We start from the raw sequence: 27,703 nt of genomic DNA, 5'->3' as shown, positions 1-27,703 counted from the left end.
CAAATTTGCTCAATGACAATCAAAATGGCAACACAGCACTGCTTTCATGCTTGGCTCACCCCCCAGCCTGCTGGTCCAACAGCTGCAGTAGAGGAGGAGATAGGTGGAAAACTGCAGGACCCCAAAATCCACCTCTTGAGGTGCAGAGCTGCAACAGCAGCAGCAAACTCTCAGATCCAATCACACGCCAATGGGCACCACCGCCAGCCCAACAACCATGGTGAAGTTAGCACAGCATCTGATCTCAGGGACGGGGCACCCATGGAGCCACAGCAGCTCATCCTGCCCTGTGCAGCTCCCCCCGGATGAGATGGATCGCTGCCTGCCCAGGGGAGAGATGCACTCCCCAGCTAGGGTGACCAAATCCAGACGTCCTGATTTTATAGGGCCAGTCCCGATATTTGGGGCTTTGTCTTATATAGGCACCAATTACCCCCACCTAGGGTGGCCAGACAGCAGGTGTGAAAAATCAGGACGGGAGGTGGGGGGGAATAGGAGCCTATATAAGAAAAAGACCCCAAAATTGGGACTGTCCCTATAAAAGTGGGACATCTGCTCACCCTACCCCAACCCGCGTCCTGATTTTTCACACATGCTATCTGGGTATTCCCAGCCCAGCCCTGTGCGACCATTCCAATCCTGGCTGCCTGCGAGGAAGTGAGTTACTTTCACTGTCATTCCTCAGCAGGTAGGCAGCCAGCCTCACCTCCCCCCAGCACCTCATCCAACGCAGCCCTGACAGCCCTCAGGCCAGGGGAAAGAGTCACACTCACAGGTGAGTTCCTTCCCCCACCCCTCCTCCCTCCCCTTCCCAGAGACTTCCCAGCAGCCAATCCCCTCCCTCAGCCTGTGCTGCATTCGGCTTTCTGTAGGACCCAGCAGCCTGCTCTTACATTCTCCACTGCTTCCCGTCTGTCCGGGCTCCCGGCAGAGTGGTGCCCCCAGACCTAGTGGTGCCCTAGGCGGCTGCCTGTTCTGCCTATGGCTAAGGACGGCCCTGCTGTTTGGGTACAGGGGTAGAATCCCCCCTGCCAATCAGAAGGCACAGAGAACCTATTCATGCTGTCCTCAGCAATTAGTATCAGCCTTGGGCTATAGGAGTGTCAAGGCCTGCCGCACACTGCCATATAAAGGGCTATCATTCAGTGGATCCTTGCTATTAGCAGCCCCACTGGCTACACACCTGTCACGCCCTGGTTCGCCCACAATCCCCTTCCCTTCAATGCACCTTCGGAGCACAGAGCTCCACTGCACAACACAGAGTGGCCTGCAGCAATCCCCTGTATAGCCTGACTCCCTTGTGCCATGTTTCCTTATGTATCCAGGCCTATTAAGGAGGTGTCTATTGTTAGTCCTGTGCCATCCAACTTGCCCAGGCTGTTCAGAAAGAAATCATGATCTTAAATACAATACACTGATTCCCATTGAATTCTTAGCATCCTGTAATTTATTCTGTCCTTCCTTTCACTAGCAACTGAAATATACCAAGCCTGTAAATAGGCTTTAATCTACAGCAATTGTTAACTAGAGAATGCAGGTAGTGTAGAAAATAAATTGCATCTGCTAGAAGGTCCCAGCATGAAAGCAAAGATTTCTTATGTGATCACCCACCCCCCTCTAAAATAGCACATAAAATATAAGAAACAGTTATCTGTTTTAAGTTGCAATCAGCTTTATTTTTTTCTTTGGGCTGCTCTTAGTTGTCTGATGAATAAAACAGAGTCTGGAAATGACAGAGCCGATACTGACAAGGAATGCAATGGCAATAACTCTGAAAGAACAGAAAGCACAAAGCAAGAGATGTTTCTTCTGCAATTCCCTGTTCTACAGGCTTCTGAGTGTGAACACGTTAGACTGCCTGGGAATCAAATGAATGGCAGCTACCAGGTACAGAATACAGTGTCAAGTGTTTTGCGTTGTTCTTTACCTTCCCAAGATGTGAGCTTTTAAGGGTACTTTATTTCAATACAGATACTTTTATAGGTTCTTTTGTGTCATAGATTCGATGTTCCTTTTGCAATGAGACAGGTCAGTTAAATCCAAGGGTGGCGGGGATGGGGAGAGAATCCACTTCTCATTTTATAAAGTCTTTCCCTTTAAAAAGAAGTGGCAGTTTGGGTCTTGGAAAGAGCAGGAGAGAGAAACTAGAACCTTTAGCTCTAGGAGATGAATCCCTATAATCCAAAACCAATACCAAGTGACCTACTGAAGGGTTTCTGTTTAAGCCCTGATGCCTGCCAGTACCTCTCATCTTTGACCTGAAGGGATTCATTGCCAGTTTCTGGAGCATTAATAAATTTGCTGAGCTTCTTTGCTGCTAAACTGTGGGCATGAACTGTTCCTTGCCTAGAAGAACTGGGAAGAAATCATTGAGCTTGTTTTCATTGCTTCACCTTAGTTGCTGATCCCAGAGGATTTATGCCATCTCTGAAATTAATGGTACCACAGCCTACGAACATTGCATTTTTATTTATTTATTCTTGAAATAAACTGGTGGGGAAATGAAAAACCAGACTGAAAATATGTTCCTGCTTTTAAAGATGTAGTTCACAATGCAGTTAATGATGTACATATTAAAACTAACACTGCATCCGTGCCTTCCCAAGTCAGCTCCCCAGTAATCCCATAGCACTGTGCTCAGAATGGAAAGGCTACAGCTTTATTAATGGCATACAATTATCCAAATACGCCAGAATTAATCAGGCATCTTACATCAGACTAATGGGCATAAAATTAATAAGGTGTTTTGCATTCTCTTTGATAAATATTGGTGCAGGAATTCAGTGCTCAGACATGGGATGAGAGGGACAACGGGCCTGATTTAAATACCACTGAAGCCAGTGGGAGTCTTTTCATTAACTTCAGTGAGCTTTTGATCTAGCTGTAATCAACGTAGTGCGTGAAAGAGAGAAGCACTGTGGTGGTCTAGTGGACAGGACACTGGACTGGGAGTTAGGAGACCTGGTTCTATTATTGAACTGCTGTGTGGCCTTGGCCTCAGTTTCCTTCTCAATCTCTGTCTTCTCTAGTTCGATTGTAAACTGTTCAAGGCAGGGACCATCTCTCACTACGTGTTTGTATGGTGCCCAGCATAATGGAGCCCTGACCTTGCTTGGAGCCTCTAGACGCAACAGTGTAATGCAAAGAAGGTGAGCTAGCTATGGTAAGGCAAAGCACTATGCAAGCTTTCCCTTCCTAGCCCTCCTTTTGCCCTGACCTACTATGGACCTTTGACATCCCGACTTTTTCAATCCTAGGCCCTTTCTGAGCAGGACTGTCAAACTGGGGCAAATGCCTACCTATTACTTGCGCCGCACACAAAGAGTTTAAAAACCGTACAAAAAGGCCCTTTCATGTAACGTTACGTTTACACTATGAAAGGCTTAACGTTCTCGGTGCAATGCTAACTCGGCCACATTGCCTGTCCTGTTTCTTTATGGATGCCCAGGTACATTTAACAACACAAACATTCCAGTATAAGCTATCTTTTCACAAAGAAAAGCTGGAGTGCAGCACACAGGACATGCAGTCCAGGTAATGTTACTCCACTGTTACTTTTTTACTGCCCACATTGTGGGAGTTTGATAGACAGCATCATCATCTTGGCCCATATCAAGGGTCTGGCAATTGCACTACAGCCCCGAGTTCCAGATAAAAAGCTTAAGATGTCCTGGAATCACTATTGCATAGGTAGGAGGTATTTGCATGCTCCTCCTCTAGGTTTGCAGGGAAAACCCAGCAGGGCTCACAAGGAAACCCACAGGAGTTACACTTATATATTCCAAAAAGAGAGGCCTGCCTCCCCCAACATTTTAATAACAGAGGAATGGAACTGCCCCGGTATCGCCTTTGAGCAAGCTACTATCCAGTGCACACTACACCTGCCACCAACAGGTGACAACAACATGATAGGTCCCACTGGGAGATCGAGCGCCTACATTCAGGTTAAGTGGTAACTTGATTACAATCTGCAAGTACCTGCATGGGGAACAAATATTTGGTGATGGGTGTCAAGCTGTCTGGAGTGGCTCATGAATGTGGGTGCCAGCCTGAGGGCAGACTGGTACAAACCCCAAACGGGTTGTGTGTTCTAGAATTAGATTCCACCAACCAAGTATCTAGCGTGAACTCCTCAAGCACTGCAGTGACCTTGCCATGGAGTCACCGACAGTCCTCTTAGGCACTCCAGCCTATCTGGCCATCCAGCCAGGCCTGCCTTTGTGATAGACGATCCCTTACGCCAAAAATCACAATCAAAGTCAGGTTACTTCCAGTCCTAAAAAACCATTCACTTTCCCCAGGTCAATTGTACCTTAGATCTCTCACCAAAGACAACACTTGTAGCCCATTCTGTAATAAACAGCTAAAGATTTATTAACTAGGAAAAATAAATTAGAGAGTTATTTACAAAGTTAAAGCAGGTAAATACACTCTCACAAATGAGTTACAGTCTTAGGTTTCAAAAGGTCCTAGGAACGGCAGTAATGTGCAAGCTCTATCTGTCCTTTTATGGCTAACCCAAGCTAAGCAGCGTGGGGATCCCTTGCTTATGCTTAGAAATATTGCCTTCTCCAAAGTCAAAGCCGCACAGTGTTACAGTGCCTTCTGGTCAGGGATTTTTATTCCCTTCACCCAGAGTTCAAACTGTGATGGGATGAGGGTCTGTGCACATCCCCTCTTTTTGGAGGTGAGGGGGAGCAATCAACAAAGTTTTTTGTCCACTGACATTCCACAATATTTCATCTAGTGTCTATAGGCCTTCTTTTGTTGGGCAGGAGATGCCGTCTCTTGTAGTAAAGTAGCATTTCATACTTGGTAATGCTTCTCTCCTGATTGGTGGTGGTGGGTTTCCATTTGCATAGCAAACACTTTTGTAGTTGCAAAGCAAACACTTAACATGGGATACAGATATTGTAAGTGAGATTAATGTATGCAGCAACTCTCAAGCACTTCATAAAGTCCAAACACTAAACACCTTCTTATAAACTTAACAGTTGTTTTAACAATACGAACACAGAGGTGAGCCAGACTGGTTTCCAGCTATGCATTCATCAGTGTTCGGTGACGCCTAGGGCCTTGGCATGAGCTGGCACCTGGTCTGCCAGCATCCTAATAAATTCTATCTAGAAGAGAAAGGTATAACACAATCCAATGGCTGGAAGTTGAAGTTAGACAAATTCAGACTGGAAATAAGGCGCATATTTTTAGGTGAAGATAATTAACCATTGGAACAATTTACCCAGGACATAGTGGATTCTCCATCACTGACCATTTTCAAATCAAGGTTAGATGTTTTTCTAAAAGACATGCTCTAGGAATTATTTGGGGAAGTTCTACAGCCTGTGCTATACAGGAGATCAGACTAGATGACCACAGTGATCCTTTCTGGGCTTAGAATCTACGAATCCCCAATGGGGACTGGGTTTTGGTGCCTGCAAACAGCATGGGAATAGGGCAGGAATGGAGCATACTCATATTGTTTTCCTGCTTAACTGAATCTGGGACCACAGACTTAATTCCTCAATAGCTATTCTATGACATTACCATAAGGCATTCAGGATTGTTTTGGTGTTTTCATAGCTTAACAGACCCTTCTGATTTCTTTTATTTGTCATTTTAACTATGAGTTTCCTGGGTTTATAATAGTACTCAGTTTTGGGATAATTACAACATCCTCTTAAAATCTTATACCCATAAACTACTGATGTGTACTCTCAATTTTAACTCCCTTTTAGTGTAAGCTTTTTGTCTTGGTGATTATATTACATCTATCTATCTATCTATCTATCTATCTATCTATCTATCTAATGTATTTGTGTGTGTGTGTGTGATCACGCACACACATATGCAATGGATGCCTTTGGCAGGGTTTTCTGTGGGGATGTGATGCAAGTCCCTAGAGCACTTGCTCCCTATATCCCCTTGTGGCTCATGTCCATGGTTTGGCAGTAGTACCTAGTGGCTCAGAGTCTATGGGTAGGCAATGGCACCTAGTGGTGCAAGTCCACAATTGGCAGAAGCACTTACTCAATTCTCTGGTAAGGGAACCCAGGCCCTCCCACTCCATTAGGTTCAGCATGGGCAAGGGTATCACCAACCCTGCAATTACTTCCTACTGCACCTCCTGCCTTTCCAGAAGCCCAGTGCTATAAAAGAGTTTGATACCAGTGAACCATTGTTACAAGTATTATTGACTTGAGAAATCTCTATTATTATGGATCAGTAAAACTCATTTGGATCAATATCAAACGTACTCAGATTATAAATCTGAAAGCTCAGGTTAAAAGTTGTTGAGTTCTTGCTCTTAGTGAGACAGTGAATAAAGCAACAGAGTGGGAGAAGAGAACAGTTTTAATGAATGACACCAAATATAGGGTATCTATTTGCGGAAGCCTAATTTTGCTGGTGGAGAACAAGAGGTGAAGGAGTTCCACCCCTAATGCAACACATGTATTGGAGACTTCCTTTCAGCTAGGAAAATACACTTTTTTAAGGAATCACCCTTGAAAAAGTTGAGAGCGGTTCACAAATGAAAACTAGTTTTTGCAAACTCTTCAAACCTAAAAAATAACTCAAGGGTTTTGTGAACCTGCAAACTCCACCAGCTTGACCCATCCCAGAAGTTTTACTTGCAGGATTTTCCATCCCGTTTACAGATCTCTGGATACAAACAGCTATTCAAACCCTGAGTTGAGCCATTAAGTGGTCAACAAGAATCTAAAAAGGGAGATACAGGTGAGCAGAATGGCCAGTCCACGTGATTGGGGATTGCACAAATGCATTAGGGTTTCTCCGCTGAGTGTTGTTCCAAAATAAGCACTTGTGAGTTTAAGCTGATTTGTCAGTTGTCATACCCAGAGACAAGTCAGTGAATGATTTCATTGATCTGCAGTTCTGCCCAGAGCCTTATGGTTCTGTGGGCCAAGCAATCGAGGCTGCTAGGTCATGGGTGCATATTCTAATGGAGGATGCCGGCATGATTCTTTTTTATTGTTACTAGTGCCCATAAAAAGTTTGGGGTTTTTTTTGCTAAGTTTTAAGTTAATTTTTATTCTCTCTATATTTAGGCTTTTCTGGGATGCACATGACCATAGTCTCCTCGCGTTAAAGGGTATATTCACAAAACGCCTGGGCGGGAGAGAAGTAGTAGTATCTCTACTTTATAGAGGGGAGCTAAGACACAAAAAGATCTCGGGTCTGATTTTTCAAAAATGCTGAGCACTTCCAGCTCAAGTCTGTGGGAGCTATGGGGTGAAGCGCATCTCTGAAAACCAGGTCCTAAAGGACTTCTGCAGGGTCATGCAGGAAGGCTATGGAAGAGCTAGGAGCAGAACTTAGATCTCTTGTGGCCCATGTCTTAACTACAGGACCATCCATTATACTGTAAGGCACATACACAGATTGCCTGGGCAATCTTTATTTGCCCCCTTTCTGTATATCATTATGATACAGTCCTTACATAATCACATACTATTTTTTTGTGTGGGCACAAACACTTCTGCCCATTCCCCCCAGCTTGGACCCCTGGTGCCCCAACCACTTCAACCTGTCCCTGTGTGTTCCCCAGCCCAGCTCCTTGCCCCAGTATAATTCTCCTCATGTAGCCAGGCCCAGTGTTCACCCCTGAGGCATCTCATCCCAGTCCCCAGAGCCGTCCCGTTCACAGGACGGACCAGTGCAACCACCCCAGGCTCCGCACTTTGGGGGGCCCCGCGCTTTGGAAAGTGGGGTCCAGGGCAGCCTGGGAGGTTAGCGTGGGGCCTGGCATCGGCAGCAGTGACTGACCCAGCCCCAGCCCACCCCACTCCGCTAGCTCCCGGGATCACTTGGGGGAGGGGGTGGAAGCCAGAAAGAGGTGGGGTGGGGACTTGGGGGGAAGGGGTGGAATGGGGGCAGGGAGGGGGCTGGGAAGAGGCAGGGCTGGGGCTTGGGGGAAGGGGTGGAGTGGGGTGATTTAGTTGGGTTTGGTCCTGCTTTGAGCAGGGGGTTGGACTAGATGACCTCCTGAGGTCCCTTCCAACCCTGAGATTCTATGATTCTATGATGGGGCCTGGGCCAAAGTGGGGGTTGGGGTTGTCCCCGCACCCCCTAGGGACGGCCCTGCCAATCCCAGTCACCTTGCCTAGTCATTTCCAGTTCCCCTCCCTCCTCTTGCTCCTTGTCCCCAGTCTCCTTGCCCAGCCAATCTCTGGTTTCCCCTCCTTGTCGGATCTGACTCTTTCCTCCCCCGACCTCCAGTGATGCCCTCCCACCCCGGCTCACATTGTCCATCCGCACTTGCTGCCAATCCCAGTTTTTCTCCTTGGGCTCCTTGTCCAATCTCAGTGTCTCTTCCCCTCCTGCCAGCTCCCTTGTCCCTGATCTTTTGTCCCTGCTAGTCCCTGTTCTCCTCTCTCCACATCCCAGTTCCTCATCAAATCTGTCTCGTTCTCCCCTCATCTCTTTTCCCCCTAGACCCAGTCTCCTTGCACAGCTAGTACCAGTTTCCCTGGCTCCTCAGCTTACCTCAGTCTCCCCCCCACCCCACTAGCTTCCAGTCCCTCTCCCATTTTTCTCCCTGGTTCTTATTGCCAGTTTCTGCCCTCTTGGCTCCCAGTCCCAGTCTGCTTGCCCAGCCGAACCCAGTTTCCCCCTCGTTCTCAGATCCAGTCTCCTTGTCCAGCGAGTCACAGTCTCTCCCTGGCTCCCAGTTCCAGTCTCTGCTCCTTGGCTCCCCGTCTCCCCACTATCCCATCTCCAAGTCCCATTTTCCCTCTCACTGTCCTTCCCCACCAGCCTCCCCTCCTCCACCCGGGCTGCTTGTCCCAAACTATCCCCCCCCATCGCATTCCCCTCCCCTTCCCAGTCCAGTTCTTGTCCCCTCAGCAGTCAAATCAGGCAGATTCTTCTTCCATCCTGTCTGTGCCCAGCAGAAGGGTCATTGTGAGAACAAGAGCAACAGCTTCCCTGTTCTCAGATCCAGTGCCTGGCCCCACTCCAGCCCACTGCAGCCCAAAGATGGGAAAGTCCTGCTCAGCCCCAGGCTGGAGGATGCCCAGTGCAGATGGAATATCTGGGGAATGTAATTGTGAAGCTTTAGCAAGTCTGCACACATATACGGACACCACTTTTTCAAACGCTTTAACAAATTTGATTAGATTTGTATTGGAATGGCAAAAGTCAGATCCCTGACACAAGAACCACTTACCTGCCAAATTTCTAGTCTCTGCTCCAGGGGATGTGGAGTGTTAAAAAATTTCAGAGAAAAGGTTACCAGAATTTTTTAACATGGGCAAAATAATGTATTTTTCCTTAGCCTCATTCTTGGACATGACTAAACCATTTTGGCTGAAATTTTCCAAAAATAATTTAGCCCGAGGCAGACACACAGCATGGGAAATTTCATTTCAAAGGTTAAATTTGAGCAAAGTTATAAACAACTGAAAAGAAGATCTTATAATGGGAAATGTCAGGCAACCTTAATCAAATAAAATACATGCCCTAAATGGTACCTCTTATTTCTCAGTTTGTGATGACTCTGTGTACATTTGCCAATGGATTGTTGTTCAGATATAATACTGGTGTAGTTCCAGTCCTCCATTATTGATATGTTTTCTCCCTCTTTTTGGAACACACAGATATAACTTACCGCTCAGGTTTGCTTATGAACTGTGCTGATATCTCCCTGCTAAGCCAGGGGAGGCTCACGTGCAGTCCTATGTGCAATAGTGATTGCATCTTAAGTTTTCTGAAAATTGGCTTCAATTGCCATAGCAACAAAAGCCACCCTATTTCAGGAAAGTATCCAGTGGAGACTGGAAAAGGTCACCAGAGAACTTCTGAATGTATCAGAAGCCAGGGACATTTTCCTAAAGTGAGAAGGAGTGGAGTTAAAGGCTGAGGAGAGACAGCATTCTAATGAGACAGAAGCTCTGGAGAAAATGGAGGGCTCAGCCAGAACTCTCAGTTTATCCTAAAGAAACCCAGAGTGAACCTCTATGCCTCAAAGCAGCACTCTGGATTCCCCATATTCATCATTTATATATGGTTGTGATATTTCACACAAAGCATGCCGTGTACTATATCATATGAAAGGTCATGATCTGATGAAACTCGTTGTTCTGTCCAAATATGTGTCTCATTAGTGTGTATGAAGTGATGAGATTTTGCTGTATAGTTGTTACTGAAATATGCTGTAAATTTGTGAGTGACCACACAAAGGATCCCCACCCAGGAGGGTGTTCAATGCCCCTTAATCAGCAGGGGAGTTGTAATCTAGGGATTTATAATTCAAAGACCGTGCCCAACCACCTCACAATGGGGACTGCTCAACTCCATGACTCAGTTGCACAAGACCACACCAGGGGGATTGCCCAGCTCAGTGACTCAGCAACGTACACCAGGATGTATCTGGGCAAGTGTCTTCTAGGCACATGGACTGAGGATACAAAATATGAGACTTTGGTATCATGTTTTTGCCTTTCTCCTTCCTCACCTATGCTGGAAGTGACAAGAACGCTGAGGAGACGAAAACTTCATCTAAGAAGACTGTTCCAGGTTTAAGAGGGAAACCTGAGTATTATGAACTGTAACATCCAGTGGGGTGATAAAATTGGTGATCTAAATACTGCTTAGTGTAATAAGGTTTAAGATTTAGATTGTGCATTTATCTTTTATTTTCTTTGGTAACTATCTTTGACCTTTTATGCCTACCACTTATCATCACTTAAAATCTCTCTTTCTGTAGTTAATAAATCTGTTTTATACTTTACTTAAAATAGTGTATTTAGCTTGAAGTGCTTGGGAAACCTCAGCTTAGTTGACAAGGCTGGTGCATGGCTCTCCACATTGAGGGAGAGACAGACCGGGTAATAAATGTGTACTGATCAGGCTTCTGACCAGGGCAAGATGATATAGTCCAAGGGTGCAAGGCTGAGGAGGTGGGGGGAATTGGCTGGAGCATCTCTGTTAGTTCTTGGGTGGCTGGGAGATCAGTTGAGTGTGTCCCTGCCAGTGGATGTCTGTGTAAGTGCAGTACCTGCTAGAGGTTTGCAGCTTGTCACAGCATCACAGTGTGAGAGGGAGCCCAGGCTGGTGAGACAGATGGCTTAGCAGTCGCATAGTCATAGTTCAGGTTGCATTCCAGGGATCCCATTACACCCAGTCCCTGCTGCTGACCCCAGGGATAGCTATCAGATTAAGCAGCCCTTATCAGATCTTCCCACCTCAGCAGCACCGGGGTTCCTATACCAAGCCGGGGGATGGGAAGTGTGAGTTGATCTGGATAATCACCTCTCATGATTTACAATAGTCTCCACACCTTCCCCATCTGGTTCCCAGGGGAATCACCACCCTATCACAGCTTTGACCCTCCCTCCACCTGCCCTTCCAGTGGCAGGAGTGGGCTCCACTGTCTCCAAGATGGCCAGCATATGTGCGCTTAAAAGGGAGGAGTTTTCTGTTGTTTTTGGCCACTGAGAATTCAGCATTCTTAGCTAGCTCATAATGTGTGTAACCCACACAGCTGGCTGAACCATAGAGAGGTTTATAAGTCTGCTAGTGCCTCCAAGCTAATAGACCTGGTCCTTTATTTCAAGCAAATCGAGGTGTATGTTTTTAGACCCAGATGTAACCCCCTGTGATGGGGTATACAACCCCACACTAGGGAACAGAGAGTTAAGGAGCAATTCTGAGCCCACGAGGCTCTGGGTAGCCACATCTACTGAGCATACTAGCAATGGAGGTGAAGCTTAAAAGGGTGCAGCACAGCTCGCTCCGGGGAGGCTAGTGCAAGGGACCAGACCTGCACTGGTAGGGTCGGCCTGGATACAGCAGAAGTCCCACAGTGCCTGGAGCAGACCTTGATACAGAGCTGACGGCTGCCACTGGAGAGACAGCAGAGCCTACTGAAAGGGAGGAAGAACCTCAGGAACTCTTTCAGTTGAGTGCATGCTGCAAGTCAATAGCCAAGCTTTTCTCAAATTTGCCACCTGTCTGAAGAACCAAGTGTGAGAGAAATGCTGAGAGCCAGTAGCTGACCCAGCATGCTCATCACTTAAACATTAATTAGCTCCACCAGGAAAGGCCTGATGGAGGAGGACAGGACTTAATTGCCTAAGCAGATGGCGGGGGGGGGGGCAGTGATGAGCTAAGGAGCTAATTATCTCACCAGCTGGGGAGGCTAGTTAAAAGCACAAGAAGGAAGTGCAAAGGAAAGAGGAGGAGTTGGTAGAGTCCATAGGAAGGGAGGTTTCTGACTGGTGAGATTGCTCCCTCCTTTTTTGGAGAAAAGACTGAGGGTTGAAGGACAGTGTAGTTAAAAGTGCTGCATGGGGATTGTGACATTAATAAGACTCAGAGATACTGATAAGCAAGAAGTGTCAAAAACTGTTTGTGAAGGACCCCGGGGTGGGAGAGGAGCCGGCCCTGTCACATCAACCAATGGTGTGTGTTTACTGCTGCAGCATAGGAATGGCCACATCTGAGTCTGTATGTCATCCGCAGTGGCATTTGGTAAATTGACAGTCCAAACATCCTTACTCCAGCTTCATTGGAAAGGATTGGAAAAGTCTCCCTCCAAGCTATATGCTGAAATGGCAACAGACTGTATGAAGTCATCATTTCTAATAATAGATTAACACAGTGTATCCACCTTATCCAATTTCCTAACTTGATACTCAGCTAGTCGCAATCTAAATTGTTCTTCACGTATACACCAGGTGTTCTCCCATAATTGGCCTATGTATTCTAAACTGCCTACACAGTACATACTTAATGAAACCCAGTAAAAGCTCTGTGCATTTCTCTCCAGTAAGGCCCCATAAAATGCAGAATGCAGATGTCAAACTAAATTGCTTTCACCACTTGAAACTCTCTCCCCTCAGACAAGCTTCTTACTTGTTTCTTTGATGTCCTTTCACTTTACTTTCTTGGCACCCAGGCAAAAAAGAAAATTTGCCTATTCATTCCCTCCTCCGGTTTCTTCCGTCCCCTCCCCCAGTTATAGTGAAAGACAGATGTGCATCAAGGGATGAATTGGACTCAGCAGTGCATCAGCTCCTCATGAACACCTCTCTCAGAGCTCTGTTCCCTCTGCCTTCAAGCATGCCACTGTATCTCCCACCTTAGAAAAAAACTCTCCTTCCCATTTATCTTGGGTATTTATATGGTACCCACTTCTGAGCATCTCACAATCTTAAATATATTTATCCTCACAACACCCCTGTGATGTAGGGAAATGCTACTATCCCCACTTAACAAGTGGGGAAATGAGGTACAGAGCTTCAAAAGTATTTAGATGCCTAACAATATCCATTGAGAAGCCTGGCAGAAGTGATTTGTCCAGGAAGTCTGTGGCTGGACAGGGGGCTGAACCCAGGATTCTTAAATGGCAGGTTAATATTCTTATCACTGGATCATCCTTCCCCCTACTAAATAGAGCTATCATTTTCTGCCACAACTTACTTTCTAAGTCCATCCTGGATTCTCTGTGGTATGGTTTCCTTCCTTCTTCCCTTCATGGCACCAGAACAGCTGTCACCAAGGGAGGGACAAGGTAGTGGAGCAAGTGGCGGGCACAGACAAGGCCTAGCTGATAAGTGGTCGATACTATTGTTGGCTATAAAGACAAACATACAGGCAAGGCAAGATGTTCACAGCATTCTGGGACGCCTGGACCAACCCACTCCTGCTATGAGTAATAATCTCACTGGGCCCAGGTTGAAGTTACTGTTTGAAAACATTCAGATGTATGACTTGTGACGTTTATTGGGGCGATGAAAAGAATTTACCAGGGCACTGCTGGCTCATCCAATGGGAGACTTGTTTTTCACTTTATGCAGAAAAATTGCTGATTGCAAATCTGGTTGGTGTACAATCTATGGATCTTCTCTATGCCTTTGATTTGAATATGTAAGCACTACCTTGGTTAATTAGGTCACAATAGCGAGATCCCTTGTGGACTTCATATTGGTCTCAGCCCATCCTGAATTTTCTAGCCAGAATTTTTTGAGACCTTGAGATTCCCACAAATATGGTAGTCCTACAATCTAGCTGCCATAGATAATCAGCCATTCTGCTTTGGAGAGTTCTCTTACTGCATAGAAGTCAACAGCTGCATGTGGGAATGTGAATCCCTTAATAAGTGGCTGGGTAAACCATATCCTACAAGCGTGGACAGAGTTTGCAGTTGACTATAGGCATTAGAGGCTATGCTATTTTGCTGTAATTTATTCTTGGGTCGGGGGGTTTGGGGAGGGGATGTGGAAGGCTGGCATTTGAGGAGCAGTTATTTAAGTTATCATGAAAAAGTTGGGTACGAGAACATAAGCATGGTCCAATGAAGAGCATGCTGGACAGGCATCCAGGAAGCCTGAGTTGTGTTGCTTGTTTTGCCACTGATCTTCTCTGTGACCTTGTGTCACAGATCCACAGGTCTGATGCTCTTGAACAATTCCTGGGAGGACCCCTTCAGGGTCACACTGTAAAGGTAAGCCACTTGGCTTCACCACCTCCTTGGACCAAATTTTGGAGCCTGTGGCACCTCTGGTTTATTCTGTGAGATCCCGTCAGTGAGTCCACCTGAGTTGGACACCTGAGAGAGACTTGTATCCCCAAAGGGAGCAATGCACTCCACCTTCATAGGGTGACCATATTTTCTGAAAGGGAAAACAGGACACCGCACAGGCCTGGTCTGAGGCCCCCTGCTCCCTCCTTATAGACCTCTATCATATCCCCCCCATTAGTCATCTCTTTTCCAAGCTGAAAAGTCCCAGTCTTATTAATCTCTCCTCATACAGAAGCCATTCCATGCCTGTAATCATTTTTGTTGCCCTTTTCTGAAACTTTTCTGATTCCAATATATATTTTTTGAGATGGGGCAACCACATCTGTACCCAATATTCAAGATGTGGGCATACCATGGATTTATATAGAGGCAATATGATATTTTCTATCTTATTATCTATCCCTTTCAGAGAATTATCCACAATGACTCCAAGATCGCTTTCTTGAGTGGTAACAGCTAATTTAGATCCCAACATTTTATATCTATAGTTGGGATTATGTTTTCTAATGTGCATTACTTTGCATTTATGAACATTGAATTTCATCCACCATTTTGTTGCCCAGTCACCCAGTTTTGAGAGATCCTTTTTTACCTCTTCACCATCTGCCTGGGCCTTAAACATCTTGAGTAGTTTTGTATCATCTGCAAATGTTGCCACTTCACTGTTTACCCCCTTTTCCAGATCATTAATGAATATGTTGATAGAACTGGTCCCAGTACAGACCCCTGGGTGACAACACTATTTATCTCTCTCCATTCTGAACACGGACCATTTATTCCTATCCTTTGTTTCCTATCTTTTAACCAGTTACCAATCCATGAGAGCACCTTCCTTCTTATCCCATGACAGATTACAATAGAGAACAGACAGTTATAGCATGGTACCTCTTGGTCAGCCCAGAGCCCTCTGCCCCCTCTTTTGTTCCAGTTCAGGAGAGTTCCAGCTTCCCACAGCCCACGCTTAACAACTTTCCCCCATCCTGGTCCCTCCTCAGTCCTTTCTTCTTGTTCCCGGGCAAACACAGTTGGTTTCCTACAGAGGGGTGGCCATCCATGGCTGTTAGTTCTGTGGTATCAAATGTCTGGGCAACTGGAGTGACCATTGTCTTTTTCGACTCTCCATAGACGTGGGGCCCAGACCCCAGACAGGTAGGCATCAGTCACACCTGGGTCTCTGGGTCTCTGCAGAGAGTAAACGACCACCACCTAGTTAACAATGCAGCATATAGGAGAAACTGAGGTGCACACAATATTCATATAAATATTACAGAATATTCCCATTCCATCACACCTTGATTGAGCACTTCATCTCTCTCACCCTTGGTCTGTCATGTTTGTTTGATTATAAACTGTTCAGGCGAGGGGCTGTATTTCAAGTATTTGTACAGCACCTAATACAATAACTCCCCCAATCGCAATTGGGGCCTTATAAGCACTATTAATGTTAATAACAATAATCAACAATAATGAGAATGCATGGAAATGAAAAAGTCTGAAAGTGAAACTAATTAGTCTCCCTAAAAGTTTTCTATGACTGGATTTTATTTTGCTTTTAAATAATTGGTTTTAAAAATCTCATGAGATTGCATAGCAGTAATTTAAGATTTAATATGAGTGAAAAAAACAATATATGATCAAAAATACAATAAGTCAGGTATGAATTGGATGTAAAAGAACATTGATGAGGAGAGATTGTCAAACTGCTAGCAAGCAAATATTCTAGCTAGCAAATCATTTGTGAATTAATGCTGAATTCTGCTAATGCACTCATTTGATATAAGTATTGGCCAAATAGTTATGATGAATAATGTTCAGATTATATGTTGTTTGCAAATAGTTCACTTTGACTATTTAGTATTTTTGTTATTATCCATGTTATGTGATTGGTCATGTTGTATCATTTCCGCTCTATGATGGGGTGACATTTTTTTAAAAAGGAAAGAATAAGGAAGAACAAACCTGTGGTTTGAATGTTCAGATCTACAATCATTTGTGCTATGATTTGTGAAACATTTGGAATTCACAAACATTTTGAAGATACATTTGAGAATAACAAACGAAATGTCCCCATTAGAGTTGAGTGGAAAATCATAGTTTTCATCTCACAGGAAATTCCAGTATTTCAACTTTTGTTTTCATACCAAATCACACAAAATGTCAAAATATCAAAATTTTTCACAGAAGGAAGAGTTCAGAAAAATTTTGATTTAGAAATGTCAAAACATTTCAGTCTGACACTTTTTCGATCAAAATGAAATATCTCAATATTCCCAAATCAAAACATTTCATTTCAGTATGTTGAACTGAATCGGATTTTTTTTTGTCAATTTGACAATAAATTGCATCTGTCCCATAGTGCCTCATGGGAATTGTAGTTTGGGTGCCTCTTTCCCCATTCTTTCCCACGGACTGGGCTCTCTAGCTAAAGTACATCTCCTACGATGCATCACATGACTCAGTCAGAGGAGAGACTAAAGTGCATGATGAGACACACATTCTGAGCTCCTTGGCAAAACTGTAAGAGAGCATAAGGGAGTGATGTACCCAAACTACAACTCCCATAAGGCTCCATCCGCAGCACTTTGGGCAAATGTAATTTAATGTCAGATTGACTCAGAACAAAATATTTTTGTTCAGTTTAGGCAAACCAAAATGTTTCAATTTGGGTCTAACTGACTTGATACAAAATATGTTGTTTCAATCTTACTGTAAAAAAAAAATCAGCAAAATGGAAATTTTCCTGTGGAAACTGTATTTTCAACTGAAAAATCATTTTGATAGAAAATTCCTGACCATAAATACTAGTAAACAAAAAAGTGAAAAAACATGGCTGAACAAAACGACACGTCAGAATTCACAAATTAGAAAAAAGCATACACATCTTGTTTTCTCCCTATTTGTTCAGCACAGGTTGTCTCATTATAGGTAAAAAGCAAGCATACAAATTGATGAGACTATCAATTCACATATGCCTTAACAAATATTACAAAAGCGATGTTTGGGCTGCCTCTAAGCCAGCAGGTGCAGAGTAATGAAATGATTGTGTCTCTATACTATTATAAGAATGTTACTGGCCTGCCATTATCTGTGGGAGGCATTTATTTGTGCCAGAAGAGCCCCTTATTTATAGTTATATATATATATATATTGGTTTCTTCAAATAACCCTCCTACAACAGGTTACAAAATGTATTAAATCACCCCAGAAAAATGCAATCACTTCTTCCCACAATTAAGAGATTGATTAAGCTGTTTGTGTCTCCATTACATAAAAAGCCCAATTTTCTCACATTCCCTGTCATCAGGTCACATTGTGATATGCACATTTCATATTTGTCCTTTGGTCACCTCCAAGAGCTGAGACCAGTTTGTTTTTTTACCAGTAAAAATGTCTCATATAAAATCTCATTAGCCCAACGATTACCTTTGACACCTTGGATAAGCCTAGTCTCGTTACCATAATAATTATGAATTCACACCAAGTCCCTTTTCAGTTCGGAGAGGGCATGGTTTTGAAAGGCATTTATATCCAGACCACCAATTATTAAAATCATGACTATTTTTGCAGCAGATACAGTTCACATTAGAAAAACTGGATACCACCTGCTATAGAATTTTATTTTGTTTATCCATTATTATACTGGCCCTGTGTATTTTGCATATGCTGTGAATCCAGTCATGGCACCATTGTTAGTTATTTCAGCTCTGGCTGTTAGGCCACTACTTGGCAGGCAAAAAAATTGCTGACAAGGGCAAGTATCCCTCTGCAAAGGAAAGGAAAACAGGATGGTAAATTATGTAAGAGTGACTTCCAGCCTCAGCAGAGCTCCCACTGGAATGACTATAATAATCAATTATCATTAATCAGCATTAATTATTATTAATAAGACAATAATTTATAGCACCACACATTTACACTTCAGCCTTGATTCTGCAATCTACTTTTTCTACATACCTTTGTTAGGGTTGCCAACTTTCTATTTTCAGAAAACCAAACACCCTGCCCCGCCCCGCCCCATCCCCATCTCTATCCCTGCCACTTCACCAAAGCACATTCCCTGCTCACTCCATCTCCCCTTCCTCTGTCACTTGCTCTCTCTCTCACCCTCGCTCACTTGCTCATTTTCACAGGGCTGGGGCAAGGGGTTGTAATACGGGACAGTGTGAGGGCTCTGGCTGGGAGTGCAGATGTGAGAGGTTCCCCCAGGGGTGACACCTGGAACAGGGGTTCCATTGAGCCCTCTGACCCACCAGCCTGGGCTCCCTCTCACAGAGCACTGCTGTGACAAGCGTCAGACCTGCTCCTGGTCTTACACTTCCATTAGCACACATACAGGAAGGATAACTCTGTGGTTTGAGCACTGGCCTGCTAAACCCAGGGTTATGAGTTCAATCCTTGAGGAAGCCACTTAGGGATCTGGGGCAAAATCAGTACTTGCTCCTGGTAGTGAAGGCAGGGGGCTGGACTTGATGACCTTTTGGGGTCCCTTCCAGCTCTATGAGATCGGTAGGGACACACCCAGCTGCAGTTACATGCAGGCTCTCTGACCAGCTACAATAGAGAGGCTACAGCCAAAATAGCTTCCCAGCCTAGGACCCCAGAGCAGTACTGGCCTGCCTTGGTCCAAACCTCAACCAGTATGAATTAATTATCCAGTTTGCCTCCCGCTCAATGTGGAGAGGAATATGCAATAGCCCCTCTGAGCTAAGATTCCCAAGTGCTTCACTCCAACTCTGTGGTTTGATAAAGCAAAAAGTTTATTAACTACAAAATATAGCTTTTAAGTGATAACAAACAGATCAAAGCAGATTGCCTAGCAGATAAACAAAACACAAACTAAGCCCTGGTCTACACTGGGTGGGGGAGGGATCGATCTAAGTTACGCATCTTCAGCTACGTGAATAACATAGCTGACGTCGATGTACTTAGATCTACTCACCGCGGTGTCTTCGCTGTGGTGAGTCGACAGCTGACGCTCCCCCATCGATTCTGCCTGCGCCTCTCAGCCTGGTGGAGTACAGGAGTTGACGGGAGAGCGCTTGGAGGTCAATTTATCGCATCTAGACTAGATCAATCTATACTACCCGCTGGATCAATCGCTGCCTGCCGATCCGGCGGGTAGTATAGACATACTCTAAGTCTAAGATGCTAGAAAGATGGAATTTGAATAGCAGATTCTCACCCTAACTGATGGTACAGGCAGACCCTTAAGGCACAAGCTGCCTTAGCTTTACAGCTTGGGTTTCTCAGGTCTTCATATACAGGCTAGAAATCCCTTTAGTTTCCCCAGTTCAGTCTTTTTTCTCAGGTGTTTCCAGGAATCTTCTTGTGTGGGACTGAAGATCCATGAATGATGTTACTCACTGCCTTATATAGCTTTAGCATATTGCGGGAACCCTTTGTTTTAAAACTTGGTTCCCATACCAGTTTGTGGAAAAACAATGACATCCCAAGATGGAGTCCAGAGACATGTGGTCTGGTCACATGACCTTGCATACCTTGCTGAATTATAGTCCATTACTTACAAGCTGTCTGGAACATTCACAGGAACAAACATGCTTATTAGTTGTTTACAAAAACATGTTTCCTTTTGTGTTATAGTGTCTCCGTAAATTCCGCAGAGCAGTTTTGGTCATCCAGGTCATTCGCAATCTCATTAAAATGTACAGGTAAGACTTTCTCTGTGGCAGATGGAAATGAAACCCTGCAGTTAACATTAACAGAGATCAAACTGAACAGGTTTTTAAAATATTTGAATTACACTTAGCCACTCCTGAAAAGATGAGCAGAAAGCAGTGTAAGTATGGTGAAGCAAAATAATGATGTGATTAACATTCACACAATAAAGAGTTCCCTATTCACATCTGTCAGAGAACATTTTATATTTCTTATATTTCTATCCATAATTTAGAGCCAGGCTGACAATTTGCAAAAAGTAATTTATGCAGAGAATTTGGTTTCTTTTTGTGTTTGGGTATTACCTTGCTTTTTATAAATGTAGCCATTATTTATAATTGTTCCATAAATTGTTTGTGTAAACAAATCTCAAGCCATCATTGTTTGTGAATTATTCACAGTGAGTATTTGTGTGAGTATCCTCCATTTGTGCTGTATGACTGGTCATCTGAGTCACATGGTAATGTTTCAGTTTTCTTAAGTGGGTCCTCAGCAAAGCACTTAAGTATGCACTTAACTTTAAGCACTTGCATAGGGCCCATTGAAGATAATAGGGTATAAATCAGGGGTTGGCAACCTTTCAGAACTGGCATGCCGAGTCTTCATTTATTCATTTTAATTTAAGGTTTCGCATGCCGGTAATACATTTTAATGTTTTTAAGAAGGTCTCTCTCTATAACTCTATATATTATATAACTAAACTATTGTTGTATTGTAAAATAAAAAAGGTTTTCAGAATGTTTAAGAAGCTTCATTTAAAATTAAATTAAAATGTTGATCTTACAACGCCAGCCCGCTCAGCCTGCTGCTGTTCTGGGGTTCTGTTCACCTAGGCCGGCAGTGGGCTGAGCGGGGCCTGCAGCCGGGATACCGGCTGGCAAGTGTCCGGCAGCCAGAATCCCAGACCGGCAGCGGGCTGTGTGGGGCCGGTGGCCGGGACCCCAGACCAGCAGTGGACTGAGCGGCTCAGCCCACTGCCACTCAGGGGTTCCATCCACTGGTTCCTGCCAGCCGGGATCCTGGCTGCCAGACCCGCTCAGCCCGCTGCTGGTCTGGGGCCAAGCCCTGCCCACATACAGTGGGTACCTACCTTCTCCCTGGTTCTGGTCCATTCTCTTCTTCTCTCTGCATTGAGCTGAGGGTGGGAGGGCACTGAGCACAGGGCTGGGGGTGAAGGGTCTGGCCAGGAGCTAGAATGAGGGAGGGGGCTCAGGGTTGGGGCAGGAGGTTTGGGTGTGGGGCACTTACCTGGGCAGCTCCCATTTGGTGTGAGGGGTGCAGGTGGGAATGGGTGTGTGGGGGGGGTGCAGGAGCTCCCATTTGGTGCTCAGGGTGGGTATGTGGGGGGTGCAAGAATCAGGATGTGAGGGGTGCGTTGGGGGGATGGGTATGTGGGGAGCTGCAAGAGTCAGGGCAGAGGGCTGGGGGCATGTGAGGGGAGTGAGGTGTCAGGGCGGGGAGGGGGCTGGGTATGTGTGGGGGTGCCAGTTTCAGGGCTGGGGTCATGGGTGTGTGTGTGAAGGAGTCAAGCAGAGGGCTGGGTGTGTATGAAGGGGGTACAGGGTTCAGGGCAGGGGCATGGAGTGTGTGCAGGGCACTGGGCTCAGGGCTGTGTGTGGGGGGGGGCGGGGGGCCAGTCAGTGCAGAGCCTCCCCCCCACTCCTGCGGCCCCCAGCCGGCTCACCCACTCGGGGCCCCACGGCGCACCGCACCACACGAGCACTACTAGCGCCCCTGGTGAGATAGTCCCCTCGGGCTGTGTCTGGAGGAGCTGCTCCGGGCGACACATGACCCTGCAATATGCGAGCTCCTTGCCCCAGGGCTCTGGCCACCACCAATTCCCGCTCGCCCACACCTGCTACGTACTCAGCGCTGCTGGGCCGTGGGGCTCTCCGCTACTTCCAGCTCATGAACAGCAGGTATCGATCCATGGCCAGGGCCGGGCGCCTCCTCCTGGGGACGCTCAGCAGCCAGCGCTGCCGCCGCCCCCGCTTCCACTTCCTGTCGCTGGGAGTTGGGACCGGGTCCCACAGTGAACCCGCTCCCCCGGCGCGCCACCAGTCCACCATGCCCAGCTATACAAAGTGGCCCAGGTGAGCAGGCCCCTCTGCGCCCCTGGGCAGGGCTCCTCACCAGGTGAGGGGACATAGGAGCCCACAGGCAGGCTGCTGAGGTGGCTACTCTCTCACCGGGGGGCGCTAGTTGTGCTCGTGTGGTGCAGTGCACCGCGGGGCCCCAAGTGGGTGAGCCGGCTGGTGGCTGCAGGAGTGGGGGGGAGGCTCTGCACTGACCCCCCCCACACACACACACAGAGCCCTGAGCCCTGCACACACCCCAGGCCCGTGCCCTGAGCCCAGTGCCCTGCACACACCCCATGCAGGCTGCTGAGGTGGCTCCTCTCTTGGGGGTGTGCGGGCTCTGCCCCTCACTGGCTGTGTGTCCTCAGGACTCCGGCAGGCAGCAGCGTGCCATTAAAAATTGGCTCCTGTGCCATCTTTGGCACGCGTGCCATAGGTTGCCGACCCCTGGTATAAATCATCGGGACTTAAGCACGTGCTGAATAAGGACCTGGATCACTTGCTGTAATCTTCAAGAACTAATTTAGCTTTTGCCAGAACAATGTTTTTGTTTTGTCACGAAGCAGGTTTAGCTTTTTGATTAAATAAATGTGTTCTGAGCCGATAATTCCCTTTCTGAAAACATTCATATTATTGCTTCTTTGTCCCAAGAAGCGACCAGCCAATAACTGGGGTCTTGTGGGTTGTATTTGTTAGGAGGAGAAATTGATTACCGGTATATTAATCAGATTTCTTTTGGTGCAATCCTGTTTATTTACAAAAAAAAGTATGCAAAGTCCTGTTTCCCTGAAACAGTGGGAACAAACAACAGCAATTTCCTTGCTAACAATTTCCAAGCCTGCCTCTCCAGAGAGTCATGTGTCCAAGGAGTTCTGTCTCTTTGCTCCCTCTCAGGTCAACCGTCCTGATACCCTGCGGTTGGCAAGAGTAATATTCTTCCAGTTCTCAGCCTTTCCCTCCTTCCCTCTCCCACACCCACCCTTTGCCAAATAATCCTCTAGCACATGCGTTTGTCATAAGTCCCAGGGAAACCTCTCAGGGCTTGGCTACACTTGAGAGTTGCAGCGCTGGTGGAGGCTTTCCAGCGCTGCAACTTAGTAACTGTCCACACCTGCAAGGCACATCCAGCGCTGCAACTCCCTGGCTGCAGTGCTGGCTGAACACCTGGTCTGCTTGGGGAATAACGACTGCAGCGCTGGTGATGCAGCGCTGCTCGTCAGGTGTGGCCACACACCAGCGCTGTTATTGGCCTCCAGGGTATTAGGAGATATCCCAGAATGCTTTTAACTAAATTACTCTCTTTGTTTTGTTATGCAGCCTCTCTTTATTTTGTTGTGAACTCGGGGCTCCCGGAGCTGCTTATCTAAAAAACAAACACAGCTCCTGTTTGCTGTGATCAATCTGTAACTGACTGAGAACAATCAAATGAGATAAACCCCTGCCTGCCTCATTCACAGGGGTTGAGTGTTTGCTTGACAAGAGAAAGGGGGGCAGGGGGAGAAAGGGAGTCCGTGCTGCTTATCTGGTCTGCAGGCTGTTTGCAGTTAAGACTAAGGTGTCGGGAAAATTTTCTGATTTTGCAAGGCAGGGAGCTGACACAGTGTCGGCTCCAAAAATCCACTCTCTCTCTCTCCCCCGCTCCCTGTCACACTATACCCCATCCCCCTCTTTTGAAAAGCACGTTGCTGCCACTTGAACGCTGGGATAGCTGCCCATAATGCATCACTCCCAACAGCGCTGCAAATGCTGCAAATGCAGCCACACTGCAGTGCTGGTAGCTGTGAGTGTGGCCACACACCAGCGCTTTCCCTACACAGCTGTACGACTAGCGCTGCAACTCTCAAGTGTAGCCAAGCCCTCAGACTAAACAATTAAGGCTGTGGCTACACTTAGCACTTCAAAGCGCTGCCGCGGTAGCGCTGCCGCGGCAGCGCTTTGAAGCGCTAAGTGTAGTCAAAGCGCCAGCGCTGGGAGAAAGCTCTTCCAGCGCTGTCCGTACTCCACCTCCCTGTGGGGAATAACGGACAGCGCTGGGAGCCGGGCTCCCAGCGCTGGGGCTTTGACCACACTGGCGCTTTGCAGCGCCGCAATTTGCAGCGCTGGAGAGGGTGTGTTTTCACACCCTGCTGCAGCGCTGCAAATTTGTAAGTGTAGCCAAGCCTTTAGACTTGTTCAGACTTTGCCATGCAACCAGTTACCTTGGACAGTAGTTTCTGTTGTCTCTAGCTATCTCACTCCATAAAGGGGCTTAATTACGCCTTCTATTTAACCAGAAAAAAGGTGCTTAGCACACCCATCAGATTTAATGAGGTTTGTGATTGATGCATCCATCACAACAATATGCATTAATTGCTCTCAGGGATGCTTGTGAAAAGTGAGCATAAAAAGATGTTAAACAAGGTTACATATTGAACTGACTCAGAACAAAGCATTTCAGTTCAGCTCAATAAGCCACAATGAAACATTTTGATTTCAGGAATGTGAAAATGTTTCATTTTGATCACAAATGTTGAAATAAAATTTTTTAACATTGCTGAATAGAAATTTTTTGGAATTTCTGTTCTGCAAAAAATGTGAAATTTCAGTTTTTCATTCTATTTGCAATGAAAACAAATGTTGCAATGTTGGAATTTCCCACAGGATGGATATTTCAAATTTCAGTCAGTTTTAACAATAACATGTTTATTCTTTTCCCACCCAGCTGCCTCTAGCTTTAATTGTATTTATTAAATCATGACATATAGGTTTTATAGACATGAGTTTGGGATGACTGTATACCTCACAAATTGTCAAACTGTATTACTCTTTTGGGCAGTGGCCATCTTTTCATTAAGTGTGGGTAGGCCCCAGTCCGTGACTAGGATGTCCAGGTATTAGGGCTACACAAATCATAAACACCAGTGGTGAGCTTGAGCCGGTTCGCACCGGTTCGCGCGATCCGGTTGTTAAATTTAGCAGCCATTTTAGAACCGGTTGTTCCAGGACAACCAGTTCTATAAGGGCTGCTAAATTTAACAAAAGCTCCGGCCCAAGCTCTCTTGCTCTGCCCCCTTTCTCCTCCCCCTGCCCTGCTTCCCGCGAATCAGATGTTCGCGGGAAGCCTGAACAAGCAGCAGGCAGGCAGGCAAGCTGGGGAGGGGAAGTGTGGCTCCGCGGCGCGGCCTGGCTTGGCTCCTGCCCCAGGCTCCGCGGCGGGGGCTCCTGCCGCCCCGGGGTCCGGGGTCCGGGCGGCGCGGCGCAGCGGGGGCTCCTGCTGCCCCGGGGTCCGGGGTCCGGGCGGCGCAGTGCGGCGGGGGCTCCTGCCGCCCCGGGGTCCGGGGTCCGGGCGGCGCGGTGGGGGCTCCTGCCGCCCCGGGGTCCAGGCAGCACGGCACGGCGGGGGCTCCTGCCGCCCCGGGGTCCGGGGTCCGGGCGGCGCGGTGCGGCGCGGGCTCCTGCCGCCCCGGGGTCCGGGTCCGGGCGGCGCGGCGTGGCGGGGCAGGGCCTCCTGCCACCGCGGGGTCCGGGCGGTGCGGCGCGGCGGGGCAGGGCCTCCTGCCGCCGCGGGGTCCGGGGTCCGGGCGGCGCGGCATGCGGCGGGGCCTCCTGCCGGTCCGGGGTCCGGGCGGCGCGCGGAGGGGCGGGACAGGGCCTCCTGCCGGTCCGGGCAGCGCGGCGGGGCGCGGCGGGGGCTCCTGCTGGTCCGGGGTTCGGGCGGGGCGGCGGGGCGCAGCAGGGCCTTGGCTCCTGCCCCGGCGTCTGGGCCCCAGCCCAGCTGGGCCCCCATCTCCAGGCAGCAAGGTAAGGGGAGCAGGGAGGGCGTGTTGGATAGAGCCTGGATGGAGTAGGGATCCTGAGGGGCCATCGAGAATGAGAGGAGGGGTTGGGTGGGGCGGCAAGGGGCAGTCAGGGGACAGGGAAGGGGGGGATGGGTCAGGGGTCCCGGGGTGTGTGTGTCAAGGAACATGAGGGGTTGGATGGGGCATGACCCCCCCCCTAGGGGGGTGCCCCCCCTGGGGGGGGGAGGAGGGAACCGGTTGTTAATATTTTGGCAGCTCATCACTGATAAACACTATTAATAAGTTTATACACAATAACTTTTACACAATATCATCATGTTTGCTCTCTCTCTTTCTATCATGTATCTATCTACCCACACACATACACATTTATAGAGCTATTTCTCTCTCTATCTCTTCTTATCACCTACAAAAGTTCAGAAGAAAGTTTATTAGGATTACCCTGTTCAATTCTTTTTGACTGAGTCTTGAGAGATTACCTGCTAAACTCTACTGAGATCTTGTGCTAGTCATAGCTAGTCAGGTATTAATCCAAAGAAAAAGCTAACTGGAAAACCTAAATATGAAAGCTCTCCAAGGACTCTAAGCACTGAAAGACTAGAGAGAGTCCAGGATGAGTGGACTCAAAATCTGATTTTCCTGAAGAATGATCTAACCAGACGGGGGGAAAGTTTTCTACATTACTAGTATCATCTTTTAAAGTACCAGTCTATCACCAACAGAGTTTTTTAAATAGCCAAAAGACCTTCATTCACATTGATGACAGTGTTGCATGCTTAGACACCAGTTCTTAAAGTTAGACCTGTGCGTAAATCCCTTGCTGAATCAGGGCCTTCATGGAACAGATCCAGACCCCTCTTTTGTAGCAATGGACCTAGCTATTCTAGCAGTGGAACTTTAAATAGTTTGTGAACCCTGTAGTGGGGCTCATCGTGTTTTTAGCTTAGAAGCCACCAGAAATCAGTCAGAGCAGCAGTTTGTACATAGCTAGGCCTGGCACATTTGGGTATACTTAGTAAATACAGTTATCTGAGACCCAGTTGTGCCCATGTGGTTTCATTCCATTGTTGTTGTTGTGTAAGGAGCAAAAGACACAATAGGAACAGATATAGACCTGCACAATGTGTGTGAGAGTGTGTTGGGGGGTGGGATTTGATGACCCCCCCCCCCACCGTGCATACACACACATTGCATGATGTGTAGCACATTTCTATGGGATTTCCTGTGTGGCAGTGGTGAGAGTGTGATGGGGCCCTAAGAACTGGTGCACCAGCGGTCTTCTGAGCATTGGAACTTACAGAGGATGACTGAGTTACTGGGCTTACAAAAGTAAGGATTAGGCTGGACAAGCCTCCATGTAACAGCTCCACAGCAGGTGGAGGATAGGGGAAGAATGGGGAGAAAGGATTGTTTCCTGGACCACCTCTGCATGAATGTAAAACTCTACACTATCACTTACACCGGTATAACTTCTGTTGCTCAGGGGTGTGAATACCCTTCCCTCCCCGAGTGACATAAGTTACATTGACAGAAGCACCTGCGTGGACAACCCTATGTCGGAGCTATTGCCGCTTGTCGCGGGCAGATTAATTAACTCGATGGAAGAGCTCTCTCTGGTTGGCTTA

General features: G+C 46.9%; 1 protein-coding gene across 1 annotated transcript in view; it reads left to right on the top strand.

Moving 5' to 3' along the window:
• The first annotated feature begins 1,784 nt into the window (after positions 1-1,784).
• The window catches only part of LOC123358237 (cGMP-dependent protein kinase-like), an 86,565-nt gene continuing 60,646 nt past the window's right edge, over positions 1,785-27,703 (top strand). The window contains exons 1-2 of the mRNA XM_045000903.1: positions 1,785-1,887; positions 20,147-20,214. Coding sequence (XP_044856838.1) covers positions 1,801-1,887; positions 20,147-20,214 — 155 coding nt within the window. The 5' untranslated portion in view covers positions 1,785-1,800. The remainder of the gene's footprint in view (positions 1,888-20,146; positions 20,215-27,703) is intronic.

This window comes from Mauremys mutica, chromosome 1 (assembly GCF_020497125.1).
Source record: "Mauremys mutica isolate MM-2020 ecotype Southern chromosome 1, ASM2049712v1, whole genome shotgun sequence".
NCBI lineage: Eukaryota > Metazoa > Chordata > Testudines > Geoemydidae > Mauremys > Mauremys mutica.
The sequence above is the reverse complement of the archived record's forward strand: the minus strand, read 5'-3'. Positions and strand labels throughout refer to the sequence as shown.